The sequence below is a fragment of the Chiloscyllium plagiosum genome, chromosome 9, assembly GCF_004010195.1.
Source record: "Chiloscyllium plagiosum isolate BGI_BamShark_2017 chromosome 9, ASM401019v2, whole genome shotgun sequence".
Classification (NCBI taxonomy): domain Eukaryota; kingdom Metazoa; phylum Chordata; class Chondrichthyes; order Orectolobiformes; family Hemiscylliidae; genus Chiloscyllium; species Chiloscyllium plagiosum.
The window spans coordinates 88,752,144-88,770,823 of record NC_057718.1 but is presented as its reverse complement, the minus strand read 5'-3'; the positions used below and the strand labels follow the sequence as shown (position 1 = coordinate 88,770,823).

Sequence of the window (18,680 nt, the reverse complement as noted above, 5' to 3'; positions counted from 1 at the left end):
AGACATTGTTGAGGGTGAGGACGAGTTCCACCAATCAAATGAGTGTGTCCGTGGAGGAGTCTGGTTGGATAGACAGGAGAGGAAGAAATGGAGGGCTTGTAGGGCTTTGTCATGGCGGATGGACATGTATAGGGACTGGATATCTATGGTGAAGATGAGGTGATGTGGGTTGGGAAATCAAAAGTCATGGAGGAGATGGAAGGCGTGGGTGGTGTCTCGAACATACGCAGGGAGTTCATGGGGCAAGGGGGACAGGACGGAATCAGGTTATGAGGAGATGAGTTCAGTAGGGCAGGAGAGGTGGTGACAATTGGTCGACCGGGGCAGTCAGGTTGTGTGGGTTTTGGGTAAGAGGTGGAACTGGGTGGTGCAGGTTTGGGGAACAATGAGGTTGGAGGCTATGGATGGGAGATCCCCTGAGGTGATGAGGTTGTGAATGGTTTGGGAGATGATGGAATGGTGAGGAGAGGTGGGGTCATGGTCAAGGGGCGGTAGGCGGAGGTGTTGGTGAACAAAAAACACTGCAAAAGATTTAATTGACTCTGAGGCGATGAGAGATGTCCTGACTTTGTAAAGGTCATATGAATGCAAGTTAATTCTTCACTTGAGGTTGCTTTAGTCAGACTGAACTTGAATGGAGTGGGTGTTGATTAGGTTAGTTGGCTGGATGGCTGGTTTGCAACACAAAATAACATGAATAGAATGGGTTAAATTCCTGCACTGGCTGAGGTTACCATGCAGGACTCTCCTTCTGAACCTCTCCACTCACTTTATGGTGACCTTCAGGTTAAACCACCACCAGTCATCTCTCTCTCTAACGGGAGAGTAGCCCTGAATTGCTGTGCTCTTCCAGCACCACTGATCCAGAATCTGGTTTCCAGCATCTGCAGTCATTGTTTTTACCTCTATGATCTGGTAGGACTATGTTTACTTTACCTTGATCACAGCAATCAAGTCTGATGAGCAAGACAGGAGAGAAATTTCAACGCTAAAAATGCTGTGGAGATGTTTGATGAGGTTGATCCCTGATATTGGAGGGATTAGGGTTATGAGAAAACATTCCAATCTTGACACTCTTCGGCCCTGAACAGGAATGCAAGGAGGGCAGCACTAGGGATATTGCCATCATGTTAAGTGGAAGTGAAATGGCTAAACAATGACTGCAGGGCAAGGAAAATACAGATATACACTGGCATCAAGGATCGACCCGAGCTGTGGGAGGAACACCTCTGCAAAGAAGGAGCCTGATCAACTCCAAACAATGGGTGCAGTTGTTGACAGTATGTTTGCTGAGCTGGAAGGTTGGTTTGCAGACATTTTGTCCCCTTTCCACGTGACATCCTCAGTGCTTTGAAGCCTCCTGTGAAGTGCTGCTGTACTGTGTCGGTTGGAATTTATTTGGTTTCATTCCTGTTGCTTCCAGTTGTTCGTTGAAGTGCTCGGTATATTGGGTCTACGTCAATGTGTTTGTTGACGGAGTCCACGGACGTGCCAAGCTTCTAGGAATTCTCTGGCTGTCTTCAGTTTGGCTTGTCTTATTATTGTTGTGTTGTCCCAGTCGAATTTGTGTTCCTTGTTGTCTGTGGGTGTAGATACTAGGGACAGCTGGTCATGGCGTTTAGTGGCTGGTTGATGTTCATGAATGCGGATTACTAGTTGTCTGCCTGTTTGTTCTATAGAGCTTTTTATGCAGTCTGTGCATGGAATCTTGTACACCACGTTTGTCCGCACAGGAGTATTGGGTCTTTTGTTCTGGTGAGTTGTTGTCTGAGTGTGGCTGTCGGTTTATGTGCTGTCATAAATCTGAGTGGTCAGAGGAGTCTGACTGTCAGTTCCGAGACCTTTATTACATAAGGTAGACTGGTTAGTGTGTTGGGTCATGGTATGGCCTCATTGCATTGTTTCTGCGGATGAAGTTGAGGGATATCCGTTCTTGGTGAAGACTCTGTAGAAGTGTTCTTCTTCTCTTCATAGGGTCCTGGTGCAGCTTCTCTTGTGCATGTTTGGGTGGTTGCTGGTGTAGTTCAAGATCTGGTCCATGTGTGTGGCTTTCCTGTACACTTTTGAGGTGCATTCCCTGTTCTGTGTTCTTTCTACCATCACATCCAGGAATGGGAGTGGATTGTTGGTTTTCTCCTCGTCAATCTGATCCCTGTGAGCATGGTGTTAAAAATCCAGTTTGTGTTCTCGATTCCTGTTCTCTTAATAATTACAAAAGTGCCATCCACATTTCAGATCCAGAGTTTGGGTTGAATTTGTGGGAGGCCAATTTTCTCAGTCTTTGCACCACTGCTTCTGCTATGAGCCCGGAGATAGGTGAGCCCATAGATGTCCCATTGCTTTGTTCATATTTATGGCTTTGAATATGAAGTGTTTACTTCGATTGACAAAACCTTAGTCAGAGAGACAATAGCCAACCTCCTGGACAAACAGAACAGACGGCACGACGGAGAACCTATCAACAATGGCTGCATACTCAAGCTACTAGACCTGTGCTTGATGACACACTTCCCGTTCAACAACCATATATATGAACAGATCAATGGGACATCTATGGGCTTACCCATCTCCGGGCTCAGAGCAGCAGCAGTGATGCAAAGACTGGAACAAACAATCCTCCCACAAATCCAACCCAAACTCTGGATCAGATACGTGGATGACACTTTTGTAATTATTAAGTGAACAGGAATCAAGAACACACACTGGATTTTTAACACCATGCTCACAGGGATCAGATTGAGGATACAGGAGGAAACCAACAATTCACTCCCATTCCTGGATGTGATGGTAGAAAGAACACAGAACAGGGAGTGCACCACAAAAGTGTACAGAAAAGCCACACACATGGACCAGATCCTGAGCTACAACAGCAACCACCCAAACACACACAAGCGAAGCTGCACCAGGACCCTGTTCAAAAGGGCTGCAACACACTGCAGCACTCCCGACCTATGAAGAGAAGAAGAGTACCTCTACAAAGTCTTCACCAAGAACGGATATCCCCGCAACTTCATCTGCAGATGCCTGGCAGACAAACAATGCGACGAGGCCATACCATGACCCAACACACTAACCAGTCTACCTTATCTAATAAATGTCTCGGAACTGACAGCCAGACTCCTCTGACCACTCAGATTTATGACAGCACATAAACCAACAGCCACACTCAGACAACAACTCACCAGAACAAAAGACCCATCGCATGCAGGACAAACGTGGTGTATAAGATTCCATGCAGATACAGCTCAAAACACTACATAGAACAAACAGGCAGACAACTTGCGATCTGCACTCATGAAAATCAACTAGCCACTGAACGCCGCGACCAGCTGTCCCTAGTAGCTATACACGCAGACGCCAAGGACCACAAATTCGACTGGGACAGCATAGCCATAATAGGACAAGCCAAACAGAGGACAGCTGGAGAATTCCTAGAAGCCTGGTACTCATCTACGGATTCTGTCAATAAACACATTGACCTCGACCCAATATACCAACCACTCCATCGAACAACCGGAACAGGCAACCAGAAGCAGTGCGAGCGAAACCAAATAGATTCCAACTGACCCAGTACAGCAGCGCTTCACAGGAGGCTCCTCAGCACTGAGGATGTCACCTAGAAACGTCTGCAATCCAAATTCCCAGCTTGGCGTAAATACTTACAACAACTGCAACTGGTACCCGAACTCCAAATACCTACACAAACCTCCAACAACGGGTTCAGGAGAGGACAGTGCAGGAAAATACCCAAGGACTGTACAAAAGCCAGACCCTGTGGTTGGTAATTAAAGGCTTCTGTTAAGTCTGTGTTGGGTGGATCAACAGCCTCCTTAACACAGGTTGAAAATCCACTCAAAGATATCTGAATAAAAGAAAATTCTGAAATAGCCATCAGGCAATTAGTCTTAACTTATTCGCCACTTCCTCGGTATTTCAGATTACCTCAGTCTGACTGCCTTTATATTTGACCTGCAGTGCAGCCAGTTCACTGCGAGCTGTTTCAGAAGCTACCCGATAGTGATTCAGTTGGTCACGTAAAACTGGATTTTCCACCATTGGGTCAAAGATTCCCTGGAGGATCAATAAAAACACAATGGGTAAACTTTCCTTGTTGCATATCACACAGACAGGTGGATGAACATTCGGTTTCACTGATGAACTAAACTCCTGCTTCAAGATAGATTTGATTCTAGAATTTCCAAACTTCGCAGTGCTCTGCTTCACAGCTGTTCCAAAGTTAACGTCACACTGTGCCTTATCAGTTATCTCCAGGGCTCTGCTGTGAGGCAGAGAATATGGCACTCCCTCAACAGCCTCTGTTCCTTGGTGTGCAATGAGAATGTTTGGAAAAATGCAAGTGTACTTATTGTATTGGCTAGCTTGCCATAGCCATGAGATCTCTTCCTCTGCTGTAAGTACCTTTGTATGCAGTTTGAGGCGGCTAATAAACCATGTTGTTTGAAATGGTGTCAAAAATTATACAGCTGAAAATATGTGGGCTTTCAGAGGTGTAAGACAACTAGCTGTTGGAAGTGAACAATAATCAGCAGTGCATGCAAATATGAATTTATGGGTGAGTCAAAATACTGTGAATTTTCCTTTCCCTGCTGCTGTGGAAATGAAAATGAGACAGAATTAGAAGTTCCACTGTACTTCTCAGTGAAGAACAACCATCACTACATACAACAACAGCATTTCATCATTGCTAAAGTCAGAAGGAGTTGAGGGAGATAATTTAACCCAGCCCCTGAGATCTGGATTTTTGATCTTTAAAATTTGGTTTTCCCAGTCTGTGAGAGACACAGAGTCCATTTGTTCAGTTAGATGGAACTCTGCACTCTAAAATCTGTGTAATTCCACAGAAATCAACTGCCAAAAAAAGGCAAACATGTAGCAATAGTGTAAGTTACCCTAACGATTACCATTTTCGACATCGGCAATCAAATGAGTTTTTAGATGTCCCTACAATATTCCACTGTTGTTTAGATAATCAAATGTTAACTTGGTTTTTTGAAGGGGTTGATAGCTCGACTGAAATATTGGGAAAACCAAATTGCTAATATCACCATTTGCAACTTTCAACCAAATCATATACCTTCTGAGCTTCCAATCTGCTCCGACACCTGGAACGAGAGGAAGAGAAAAAGCACAAGAAATTGTTGGTACAGAGCCAAAATATTAGAATAATGCCAACATTACAGATGTAGTACAATACCATGATTTAAAAAAAACAAAATGAACAAGTATATTAGTCAGAGAAGTTAAGTGTTATAGACCAGACCAGACCACCTCAAAACATTTTAAGAAGGAAGCCTTAACCCTAACTTTTCCTTATATTAAAGGCAAATGTAAAGTGACTGCTCCTGATGCAATGCGACCGGTCAAACTACTTGATGTTAGCAAAACACAATTTATTTAAACACTATAGTTAAAATACAACCAAAGAAAGAGGAATTTTAGTATCTCCATTGGAAAACTTAACAGAATAATAGATGCTGTAACTATTACTAATCAACTGTTTCAATATAGTAACATTCCATAAACATACCCCTTGGCAAAAAAAGCAAATTCAGACACATATTCTCACATACAGTTCTCCAATCCAGGCGGAAAAAAAAACATCAAGATAAAATTCAGAGAGAGTAATTGCCAGGAGATATTCACTGAAATTTCCAACTCTGTTGAGACTCCAGCAGCTCCTGCTGCTACCCAAATATCATAATGTGTGAGAGCTAGCCATACCTATTCAGGGTTAGTTTTAAAAAAAGCTCAACCCTCCCAAGCTGTTCACTCAGCTCATCACCCTTTATTCGAATTTCTCTCTTAAAACAAACCAGGACAAAACAAAGTTACAGTATCGTCACATCAGAAATCTTGAAGATACTAACAAAAACTGAAGCATAGCACACAGACTTTGTTATGGCCCAGGGACTAACCAAGGGAAGGGAAACCAGTTGCATAAAATCAAAGTTAATAGACCATTTTGACAGTTCCTCTCTTTGGCCCTTGGACCCTTAAAAAAACAAAGTTTGTTTTTACTCCTGTCATTCTCAGGGTTTATGCAGCTGACCTCTTCTGCAGGCACAGCCATATCCCTCATGATTTAAAGTTCCATTTTGTAACCCAATATCTACATCTATACTATGCTGCCTCAAAGGTGTACAAAATGAACCCCTCTTCTCCAAAGGATTAGATGCCAGAGTGAGCCTTTGCAACTTTGTGCATACCTCCTCTCTAACATTTTGGAAAAGGACAAAGATGCACAGGCTGGATTGATTGGCCGAGCTAAATTGCCCATTGGGTCCAAGGGTGTGTAGGTTAGGTCGGTTAACCATGGGAAATGCAGGGTTACAGGGATAGGTTAGGCGGTGGGTCTGGGTGGGATGTTCTTCAAAGGGTCAGTGCAGACTCGATAGGCCAAAAAGCCTGCTTCCACACTGTAGGGATTTTATGATCCAAGAGCACTGTGGTGGGACAATGACCTTTGTAAAATCTAGAAGCAGGTCATTTCTGGAAGGCTCACCAACACACTCTCCAAGGAATTTAAGGATGAGCAATAAAGTGTCAGCCCTAAGCACATCCCAAGAATGAGGGTTTTTTTGTTCTTTTAAATGCCAGGCTCTGTAATCCATCCAATGACTTGGTAAATAAGTGTATACAGTAGACAATCCTTAAAGGTGAGCAAAATCTTGTGTTTGTCTTCTTTTTGACCAACTCTAATATATGAACTAGGTGGACTCTTGCTGCTGGCAACGAGTACTGGTTTGTGATCCTTCCGTCTTTGTGTGACTTGAATGCAGAGAAAATTTGAACTTTACCTCCTTCCTTGTCCAGGGGGTGGGTGCCTGGCCAATGAAGCTACAATCTCCCCCACAGATGCAAGCGCTGTTAATTAATTCTTGTAGTGCATTCAGTTGTTTCGATTTCTCAAGTGTAAATGCCAAAAAATATGATCCGGAACATGGTAATGTATCACATATTCTCTCGTATCATGAAGGAGAGTAGATTCAACGATCAATTTAGGAAGTCAACTGGCATGCCACTCCCCTCTATATCCTAAAGGCTCAAGCACATGACGATCCTGTGAAATCAAGCATTCCCCACCTAATCTTGACACAATGTTCAAAAACAAAACTGGAGCGATTTCCAACATTGGAATACTACATGCAATTCTGGTCTCCTTCCTATTGGAAGGACGTTGCGAAATTTGAAAGGGTTCAGAAAAGATTTTCAAGGATGAGGGCTTGAGCTATGGGGAGAGGTTGAACAGAGTAGGGCTATTTTCCCTGGAGTGTTGGAAGCTGAGGAGTGACCTGATAGAGGTTTATAATTAGGGTGGCACGGTGGCTCGGTGGTTAGCACTGCTGCCTCATAGCATCAGGGTCCCAGGTTCGATTCCAGCCTTGGGCAACTGTCTGTGTGGGGTTTGCACATTCTCCCCGTGTCTGCGTGGGTTTCCTCCAGGTGCTCTGCTTTTCTCCCACAGTCCAAAGATATGCAGGTTAGGTGAATTGGCCATGCTAAATTGTCCATAGTGTTAGGTGCATTAGTCAGAGGGAAGTGGGTCTGGTTGGGTTACTCTTCAGAGGACTGGTTGGGCTGAAGGGCCTGTTTCCACACTGTAGGGAATCTAATTTAATTAAAATCCTGAGTGTCATGGTGATGGTAAATTGGCAAATCTTTTCCCAAGGGTAGGGAAGTCCAAAATTAGATTTAAGGTGAGAGGGGAAAGATTTAAGAGGGATCTAAGGAGCAAATTTTTCACAGAGAGGCTGGTGTGTGTCTGGAATGAGCTGCTAGAGGAAGTGATGGAGGCTGGTACAACTACAACATTTAAAAGGTATCTGGATGGGTATCTTAATAGGAAGGATTGAGAGGGATATGGGCCAAATGCTGGCAAATGGGACCAAATTTATTTAGGATATCCAGTCAGCATGGATGAGTTGGACTGAAGGCTCTGTTCCGTGCTGTACATCTCTATGACTCTATAATATTAATTAGGTTAATTTCAGGCGATAATGGGTTATTTTCTGTTCAGGACACAGATCAGCACCATTAACACTGCCAAGGTGAGGTAGATAATAAATTATTCTTCTCACCTGTTATATCTGGGTACGCATGAGGATGGCCTCAACCAGGATCCCACTCTGGGACTTCTCCAGAACTGAACGAATCTTTGAAGATTACTGCCAGTACATTAATTATGTTTTTGGTACGTCCTTAAATAATTCTAAGATGCATCTCATTAGATCCAAGGTCTTTAGTTTTCCCAGTACATTTTCTCTAGTGATAGTTATTTGTATTTATTTTCTCTGCCCCTTTTGTCTTTTGACTATTTCCTATTTTTGGAAGGCCATTAGTGTTTTCTACCAATGAAGATTGATGCAAAGCATTTATTCAATTCTTCTGCTATCTTTTGATTCCCCAATATTGTTTCCCCAGCACCATTCTCTATGCTTATTTTGGCCTTTCTCTTCCTTTAACAATATTTAAAGAAGCTCTTGTTATACTATTAGAGTTCCCTGACTTTGAACTAGAAATCTTGCAGGGATGATATATGTCCAAATGAGGAATGGGAAACTTATGAGACAATGGCATTCCCATGCAGTCACCTTCCTTGTGTTTTGATGTTATGGATGGATAACCACCTTCCCCATCCCCATTCCCACCAATAGGCCTTGTCCTGCCAGACTACCAAATCAGAACACCTTCCAAGAAATGCACATACAAGATGCATTATAGCCATCAGATCAGACTGTCAAAAGAATGGCTATTCAGCAATAAAGGTGAATGCCTTCTATTAGGGGATTTGGGGAGTTGTTGGAGTGGAAACAATGATATCAAATGCAACCATGCAGACCTTATGTCGCAAAAAAAGTATAACTATAAACATGTGCCTTTTGTTTACTTACACTAAGTATTAATCTGGATCATCATCCCTGTGGATATGAAATGTTACACAATACCTGTACTGGTATATACTAGCATATAGGCTCAATACATAATTTCCAAGATTTGCTACAGCGTTTTGAAGTGTGGTGTCACACAATGTCCACTGCATAAAAATATTTACAATATATTTTATATATAAATGTATATAGAGTCATAGGCTGTACAGCATGGAAACAGACACATTGGTCCATCCATGTTGACCAGATATTCTAAGTTAATCTAGTCCTATTTGCCAGCATTTGGCCCATATCGCATTAAACCCTTCCAATTCACATATCCATCCAGATGACTTTTAAATGCTGTAAATTGTACCAGCCTCCACCACTTCCTCTGGCAGCTCATTCCATACACGAACCACACTCTGCATGAAAATGTTGCCCCTTAGATCACTTTCCCCTCTCACCCTAAACCTATGCCCCTTAGTTTTGGACTCCCCTACCCTGGGGAAAAGACTATGGCTATTCACCCTATCCACACCCCTCATGATTTTATAATCTTCTATAAGGTCACCCCTCAGCCTTCAATGCTCCATGGAAAACAGTCCCAGCCTATTCAGCCTCTCCGTATAGCTCAAACCTTCCAATCCCGGAAACATCCTTGCAAATCTTTTCTGAACCCTTACAAATTTAACAAATCCTTTCCGAGAGCAGGAAGACCAGAACTGAACGCAGTATTCCAATAGTGACCTGGACAGCCGCAACATGTCTCCCAATTCCTGTCCTTAATGCACTGACCAATAAAGGCAAGCATACCAAATGCCTTCTTTACTACCTTCTCTACCTGCTAGTCCACTTTCAAGGAATTATGAACCTGTATGAAAATACTTAATCAGATGCTCAGTGACCAACCTAATGAGCAGATTAAAACTACACACATCACCATGAAGTATTCAGTTTATAACATCAACTCCACTGCGTAAAGTATAAGCTTGAATCCTTCCTGCTGTTCAGTCAAATGGTTTTAGGTTCAAGCTCCATTCCAGAGACACATGCGCACTTCAGTAATATGAAGGATAATAAGCAGTAATCCTAACACTATTGCTATATTTCAGATATTATGTTAAACTCAGGTAGATGCAAAAGATCCAATGACATGAATTCAATAAGAGAAGGGTGTTCACCTTCAATATTTGCCACCCAAAACAGATCAACTGGACATTCATTTCAGGTGCGGTTTGTGGGTCTTTGTGCAGTTTGTTGCTGTTTACTTACATAGCAACAGGAGTCCTTTTCAATAGGAACTATAACAACAGCATCTTGCATTGCTACAGCTCCACTTCATACACTGCAAAGCACTGTGAAATATGGAACTATAAAGACAGAAGCTCCTTATCCTCGTGTACGTCTTTGAAACAAGCTTACTCTTCTATTGTGATGTTATGAATGCCCTCACTCCAATTCTGGGACTGTGCCTGCAAAGTACATTTGTGAATCTTTCTGAATCTGTAGGGGAGTCAAACCAACTATGTTTTGTTGAATTTGATATAAAATAAATTCAGACGTTATTTTCAATTCTTTCACAGGATGTGGGTGTTGTAGGCAAGGCATGTAATTATTGCTCTTCCCAAACAGCCATTGAACTGAGTGGCTTGCTGGGTCATTTCAGAAGGCAGTTAAGAGTCATACACATTTCTGTGGGTCTGGAGTCACATATAGGCCAGGTCAGACCTGGTAAAAGATGGTAGGCTCCTCGGATGCTGCCTGAACTGCTGTGCTTTTCTAGCACCACTAATCCAGAATCTGGTAAAAGATGGTACATTTCCTTCCCTAAAGGGCATTAATGTGCCATATCATCTTTTACAGCAATTGTTTACAGTTGTCATGGTCACCTTTACTATGACTAGTGTTACATAGAATCCTTAGTGTGTGGAAGCATGCCATTCGGCCCACCGAGTCCACACAGACCCTCCACCGAGTCCACTCAGACCACCCTCTTACCCTAACCCTGTAGCCTTGCATTTTCCATGGCTAATCCATTAAATCAATACATTCCTGGATACTATGGACCATTTAGCACGGTCAATCCACCTAACTTGCACATGCTTGCACTGTGGGGGGGAACCAGAGCACCCAAAGGAAACCCATGCAGACATGGGGAGGATGTAAAAACTCCACAAAGACAGTCGCTTGAGGGTGGAACTGAACCTGGGGCCCACTGAGCCACCATGCCGCCCCCAGATACAAAATCTTCCTTGGTCAACAAAATGCCTTAAACATAAACAATCCCCAAGTCAAGCCACTTGGTAGAGCTGTGCTTGCCAATATGGGATTACAAACTATTTCCTTTAGTGGCATTCATACTCCTGCCTAACTCTGGACCATTTAGGCTTAGATTGCCAATAGCAAAGCATTGCCCTAGCACGAACAGGGCTACAGCTAGAACATGATCAGGTCAAACCACACATCCAGTCAACACAGAGCTCTATGATCCAAGAAATGGAGGGACAGCATAAACATCCAACAGGACATGCTGAGGATGCCCCATCCACACTCTCAGCTGGATGTAGAGGATCCCGTGGCATTATTCTAAAGGAATCAGGAGACTTCTCCACCATGTTTTGGTCATCACTAAAAGAGAATCTCTTGTCATTATCACAATGGCATTTCCAGGACTTTGCTGTGTGCAAATTTGCTGCATTCCCTACATCACAACACTGACTATGCTGCAAAAACACTTCCAAACTGTAAGGTGATTTGGAACTACTGAGGCAATGAAAGACCCGCTATCAACACAAATCTTTTCTACTGAAATGTTCCAGATCATCCAGGATCAATAATCTCATATTATATCCTTTTCTGGAAACTGTCTTCTTAAACCCTCATCGCTGTCTCCTCCATCTTCACCTTCACCAACAGGTACAGGAACTCACGGATTTTTGTGTCATTAAGATTGAGACCATCCTTGGCTGCTCCTCCCTCTTTTCTGCTATCTCATTAAGAAAATCTTACTCCGAGACTTCCTCCTGCTCTCCCTCTAAACTCACATTTTTCTCTAGTTTACATCCAGTCTCCGAACATTCTTTTCCTCTCTAAAGTTGCAGAACTTGCTACTGCCTCCCAAATCCATCTTTCCTGGAATTCCAAATGTTTGATTTCCACTGATCAGGTCATTGTCCTTACCACAACACCATAATGATACTTATTAAACGCACTACTGACATCTTATGAGACAGCAATGAGGGCAAACTATCCGTCCTTGACCTCGATCTGTCTCTACTTAGTGACACAGTTAGCCACACCATCCTGGTTCAATGCCTCTCCACTGTCACCCAGCTGGTGGATGGCACTCATTTAAATCCACCCCTATCGATCCAATTGTGGTCAGAAAACTACTGTCATGGCTTCTCTTACCCACCCCACCACCAACCCCGTCTCCCACCCCACCCAGGGATCCATCATTGGCTGCCCTCCCATTTCTTATCTACATATCACCACTCTAACTAAAACAGCTGCTATATCTGGATTGACAGGACGTCCAATTCTTTGTTCCTGTGTTCACTGACCTGCATTTGTTGCTAGTAAGAAACAGGGCAGAAGTGGGTACTGCAGATGCTGGAGATTAGAGTCAAGATCAGAGTGGTGCTGGAAAAGCACAGCAGGTCAGGCAGCATCCGAGTGGCAGGAAGATTGACGTTTCGGGCAAAAGCCCTTCGTCAGAATCACCTTCCTGATGAAGGGCTTTTGCCTGAAACGTCGATTCTCCTGCTCCTCGGAAGCTGCCTGACCTGCTGTGCTTTTCCAGCACTGCTCTATTCTTGACTGCTGGTAAGAACCACCATGATTTTGGAATTCTATCCTCAATTTTGAATTTCTCCATAGCCCCGCTCCTCCCTATCTGTGCAATTTCTTTCCGACTTATAGCGTAGGAGTTGTGACATTATGTTGAGATTGTACAGGATGTTGACAAGGCCTCTTCTGGAATACTGCGTCCAATCTGGTCTCCCTGTTACAGGAAGGACATCGTTAAGCTGGAGAGGATTCAGAAGAGATTAACCAGGATGTTGCCGAGAATGGAGGGTTTGAGTGATAAGGGCAGCCTGGGACCTTTTTCCACTGGAGCAAAGGAGGTTGGTTTGTGACCTTATAGAGGTTTATAAAATCATGAGGGTATAGACAAGGTGATTGGCAGATGTCTTTTCCCAAGGGTGGGGGATTTCAAGACTAGGGGACATATTTTTAAGGTCATAGGAGAAAGATTTTAAAAATACACAAGGGGCAATTTTTTTTTCTTTTATACAGAGTGGTTCATGTGTGGAAGGAACCTCCAGAGGAAGTGGTGAATTCAGGTACAGTTAGACCATTTAAAAGACAGTTAGATAAATAAATGAATAACAAATATTTGGAGGGATATGGGTCAAACACAGGGAGGTGGGGCTAGTTTCATTTGGAATTCGGGTTGGCATGGACTGGTTGGACCGATGGATTTGTTTCTGTGCTGAATGACTCTCTGACTCTCAATCCTCAGATATCCATGCTTCCCCAGTTCTGGATTCTTGAGGATCACTAGTTGTAATTGCTCCATCATTGACAGCTATGCCCTCAGCTGAAAAGGTCATAAATTCTGGAATCCTCCCCCTGAACTTCACTGCCTCTCTACCTTGCATTCTTTCTTCAACATACTCAGTTAAAGCTCTGTACTTTTAGCCATCTGCTCTAATGTTTCCTTATTACTCAGTGTGAAATTTGGTTAGGTAATACTACTCAGATGGGTCTTGGAAGGTTTCCTGTATGTATTATGCATCTGGTCATTGCTGCTTCCTTTTGTTCAACTACATGTTGTCTTAGTTTACACACACAGTTAAGCAGAAGCAAATACACAGATCCTAAATATACTTCAGTACTGAACTCTTACCTTCCACCAGCGAGTGTGGCAATTAATTCATCTTTCTCGGTCAGTTGGCGCTTCATTGCATTAAGTTGCTCTTGGAGCTGAAAAATTAATCTAGCAGTTATAAAGTTGGATAGGTTCTCCTTTCACAATTCAATAAGCAACTTCTGTAAATGTTTGGCACGTTTGCCTTCATTGCTCAGACCATTAAATATCAGAGCTGGGGCGTCATGCGGATGTTGGTGAGGTCACCTTTGGAGTACTGTGAACAGTATTCTGGTTGTCCTGCTATAGGAAGGATATTATTAAATTGAAGAGGGTGCAGAAAAGATTTGTGAGGATGTCATTGAGACTGAATGGTTGGGAATTATAGGGAGAGGCTGGATAGGCTTGGATGTTTTTCACTGGATTTGTAGAGGTTGAAAGATGACCTTGTATTGGTTTATAAAATCATGAGGGCTATAGATAAGGTGAATAGCAAAGGTCTCTTCCCCATTATAGTTCAAAATTAGTGGGCATATTTTTATGGCGAGTGGAGAAAGATTTAAAAGGGGCCGGAGGGGCAACTTTTTCCACACAGAGGGTGGTTTGCATATGGAATGAACTGCCAGACAAAGTGGTAGATGCAGGTACAGTTACAACATTTATAAGTTATTTGATCAAGTACATGAATAGGAAATGGAGGGATACAGGCCCAACGCAGGCAAGTGGGACTAGTGTAGTTTGAGAAACTTGGTCAGCATGGACTAGTTGGACCGAAGGGTCTGTTTCCATGCTGGATGATTCTATATATCATGACCACAAAATGCAGCGGTAACCCTAGACTACGTCAGTCATGATGCTTGAATCAAACCAATTATGATCAGAAAAGTGAACTAAGATTGATTAATAGGCAACAGTAGCTGTTCCACCAAACAATATGTGGGGAATGGACACTTGTTAAGGAAAGGGTTTGGTGCATTCCTGACTCATACTAACACCGGAATAGCTTTCATTTGTATTGAAATTAAAATAAATGCTTATAATGATATCCTAGCCTGAAGGTAGACACAAACATTAATTAAGTAGTTTGCACTTTATCAAGGTACAGTTACCTTGTACATTTAATCTCCTCTACATAGTGTCACTACTCAAAATTTATTTTGCAAGGTACATTATTTCTCTCACCAGTTCAGTGATAAGACTCCTCTTTACAAACTGAGCAGACAAGTTTAATAGCTCCTCACACAACTGCACACACTTAAAGAGTTAATGTACTTCGATGTTACAGCTCAGTAAATTAGTTAATGTTCCAAAGATGACAGCTCATCTGAAAATTCAATGAGCTAGATGAAGCATAAACATTCGTCCTGCCTTCAAGCCAAGATTTGTTCACCTGAAAACTGTTCCCCATGTAGATTTGTTTTACAAGTGGAGGAAATAAATGTGTTGCAAATATCAAATATTCCAGAATACACTTTAAAAATGGCACTAAAAAATGCACCTTTGCTGTCAAACTGCATTTATGCAACACCAAAGGAATGGAAAGTGAGCTGGTGTTTCTATTCTTTCATGAGACATGGGCATCATTGATATTTCTTGCCCATTCCTTATTGGCATTGAATGAAGGACAATGTGGGTAGCACAGTGGCTCAGTGGTTAGCGCTGCTGCCTCACAGCGAGAGCAATCCAGGTTTGACTCCAGCTTTGGGTGACTGCATGTGTGGAGTTTGCATGTCCTCCCCGTGTCTGCTCCAGTTTCATTCCAGAGTCTAATGATGTGCCGGTTATGTAGATTAGATATGCTAAATTGGCCATAATATTTACGGGTTAGCATTGGAAACACAGGATTATGAGGATAGGGGTATTGGTGCTGACTTAATGGGCTGAATGGCCTCTATCTACTCTGCACGCAATCTATGACTCTAAGTGGGTTGCAGTTGAACATCAACTATGTTACCATGGTTCTGTAGGTCAGATTGAGCAATTCTTAAAGGTCATTAGTGAACCAGATGGGGTTTTATGAAAATAGATGGTAATTTCAGAGCACCATCACTGAGACAAGCTTTCCATTCCAGATTTGGGACTAGAATTTAACTTTCACTTTCTGCTATGTGGGATCTGAACCCGTCTCCAGAGCCTCAGCCTCTGAATTACATGCACAGTGAAATGCTGTCTTCCCCCTAGTGTTAGAGTATAATGCTACATTGAATAAAGCTACAAGAAAGAATGAGAGACTTGAATCAACGTAAATAATGTATTGTCCTTTATACTAATTATGCAGATGACTGAAGTGGATATGTAGGGACCTTTGATGCGATGTTTAAAAAGCCATTTAAGAGGGACACCTGTTTCTGCATCTGCCCTGATACAATTTGAGCACAAATGCCATTTTTTGCCTTGTTAAAATGTTTTGCCCACCATAGGTATTGGAATGGGAGCAACAAATAAAATGGGTGGAGGCATTGTTATGGATAACATGGATGGCATGAGACCTGGAATGGATTGAATGGGCACAGGCATGGATCGAACTAATCGGAGAATGGACAGAATGGACACGAGTTCTGGGAATGACATCAAATGTTGACCACATGGAACCTGGAATGGACTGATGGGCCAAAGCAGTAATAGAATGGGTGGCAATATGGATCTCGAGGGTTCTGGAATGGCAAGAGGTTTTGACAAGCCAGCAGACATGGATTGTCATTGTTTCAGTGGTAACTATTGAAGATCCATGGGAACTGGTACTGGAAATCTTAATGTAAGATCAATCTGTCAAATATTTGTTTAAAATGGGAATTTTTTAAAAATTGCTTTTAAAGAAAATATAAAAAGCACAGTGACATTATACATGAAAGATGTACACATATGGTTTAGTACAGGTTCATAATGTAGAGAAAGACAAACAACAATCCAATCTGTAATTTAATGAATGAACTGCATATGCTTGATCTGTGCCTCATTTTCTAAGGATACATTTTTGAACCTGCTAAATTGTTTGTAATTGTTTACAGTAATATGTTTTTACTTTAAATTCACACAGCTTTGAGTATGAATAGCAATAGTTTCAATAAATTGTTTTGTAATCTTTTTCTTCCTTTCCTTCCGGGAGATATGATCTGATGCTAGTTAACAGCTTCACAAGAGCAACTAGAAATGGTCAATAAATGTTGGTCCAGACAGAAATGACCATGTCCCATTAGTAAACAAAAAAATTCCTCTTTTCTTTCACTTCCTTTCTAAATGCCCTCCTTTTGCCTCAACAAACTTTTTCACTTCTCAGCTATATTTCCATAGCTAGCTTAATAATTTTCACAGCAATAGCCCTAGACTTGAAATATTTCTTGACCTTACGTTTTATTTTAAATGTAAGAACGAAGGAAGAGGGGCAGACAATCAGGAATGATGACCCTCCTCTGCAGTCTGCTGCCCGGACCTTGTGATGGCTACTCGGGAGAATCCAGCTCTTATTTTTACATCAACTTTGTTCAGAGATATTATGACATAACTCTATAGAATCCAGCGAATATCATTTTCTCTTAGTCAGCTCTAGAATTGTTCTGGCTGACCCTGCATTTCTAACACTGACATTCTGAATGCATAAATGATTGAGATTAAATAATAGTGCAAATGGATGCAGGTTTGCTCGCTGAGCTGGAAGGTTCGTTTTCAGACATTTCGTCACCATATTAGGTAACATCATCAGTGAGTCTCCAGTGAAGTACTGGTGTTATGGCCCACTTTCTATTTATGTGTTTAGGTTTCCTTGGGTGGGTGATGTAATTTCCTAGGGTGGTGATGTCATTTCTTGGTCTCTTTCAAAGAGGGTGATAGATGGGATCCAAATCGATGTGTTTGTTGAGAGAGTTCCAATTGGAATGCTATGCTTCTAGGAATTCTCCTGCGTGACTCTGTTTGGTTTGTCCTAGGATGGACAAAGTGGTGTCCTTCTGCAACTGTATGTAAGGATACTAGTGATAGTGGGTCATGTCTTTTTGTGGCTAGTTGATGTTCATGTATCCTGGTGGCTAGTTTTCTGCCTGTTTGTCTGATGTAGTGTTTGTTACAGTTCTTGCAAGGGTCAACACTCCATTCTAGGACAAGCCAAACAGAGACACGTGTGAGACTTCGCATGGCATTCCAACTGGAACTCTATCAACAAACACATCGATTTGGATCCCATCTATTACCCTCTAAGAAAAAGAACAGGAAATGACAACACCACAGGAAATGGCATCACCAACCCAAGGGAACCTAAATGCAAATAAGAAAGCGGGCCATGCCACCAGTGCTTCACCGGAGGCTCACCGATGTTACCTGGTATGATGACAAAACATCTGAAAACAAACCTTCCAGCTCAGCGAGCAAACTTACATCCAAAACCTTAACCTGAGCTACAAATCTTCTCCAAACTTGCTAATAATAGTTCAACATTGACACTACGGTAGAGATCCCTTAAAGGGCACCACCTATTAAATCGTGCCAATTGGAGTAAGGGCCCATTATTCTTATAGAAGTCTTGTCGTTCACTAGCAGCATCCTTGCCTCTGAGCCACAAATTCCGGCCAACAGTGACATCCTACATTTCATGGTCAAGGATTAAATCAAATGTCACCCTGAAAATCCTTCCAATACATGGCAATGGCTGATGGTCAGAACAAAGCTGAAAATGTGTTGCTGGAAAAGCGCAGCAGGTCAGGCAGCATCCAAGGAACAGGAGAATCGGCGTTTCGGGCATAAGCCCTTCTTCAGGAATGAGGAAAGTGTGTCCAGCAGGCTAAGATAAAAGGTAGGGAGGAGGGACTTGGGGGAGGGGCGTTGGAAATGCGATAGGAGGAAGGAGGTCAAGGTGAGGGTGATAGGCCGGAATGGGGTGGGGGCGGAGAGGTCAGGAAGAAGATTGCAGGTTAGGAAGGCAGTGC

At 42.5% G+C, this 18,680-nt stretch overlaps 1 protein-coding gene across 1 annotated transcript in view; it reads right to left on the bottom strand.

Moving 5' to 3' along the window:
- The window catches only part of ccdc170 (coiled-coil domain containing 170), a 104,909-nt gene that overhangs the window by 83,549 nt on the left and 2,680 nt on the right, over nucleotides 1-18,680 (bottom strand). The window contains exons 3-5 of the mRNA XM_043696503.1: nucleotides 13,804-13,880; nucleotides 5,096-5,123; nucleotides 3,943-4,071 (exon numbers count right to left, since the gene is read on the bottom strand). Coding sequence (XP_043552438.1) covers nucleotides 3,943-4,071; nucleotides 5,096-5,123; nucleotides 13,804-13,880 — 234 coding nt within the window. The remainder of the gene's footprint in view (nucleotides 1-3,942; nucleotides 4,072-5,095; nucleotides 5,124-13,803; nucleotides 13,881-18,680) is intronic.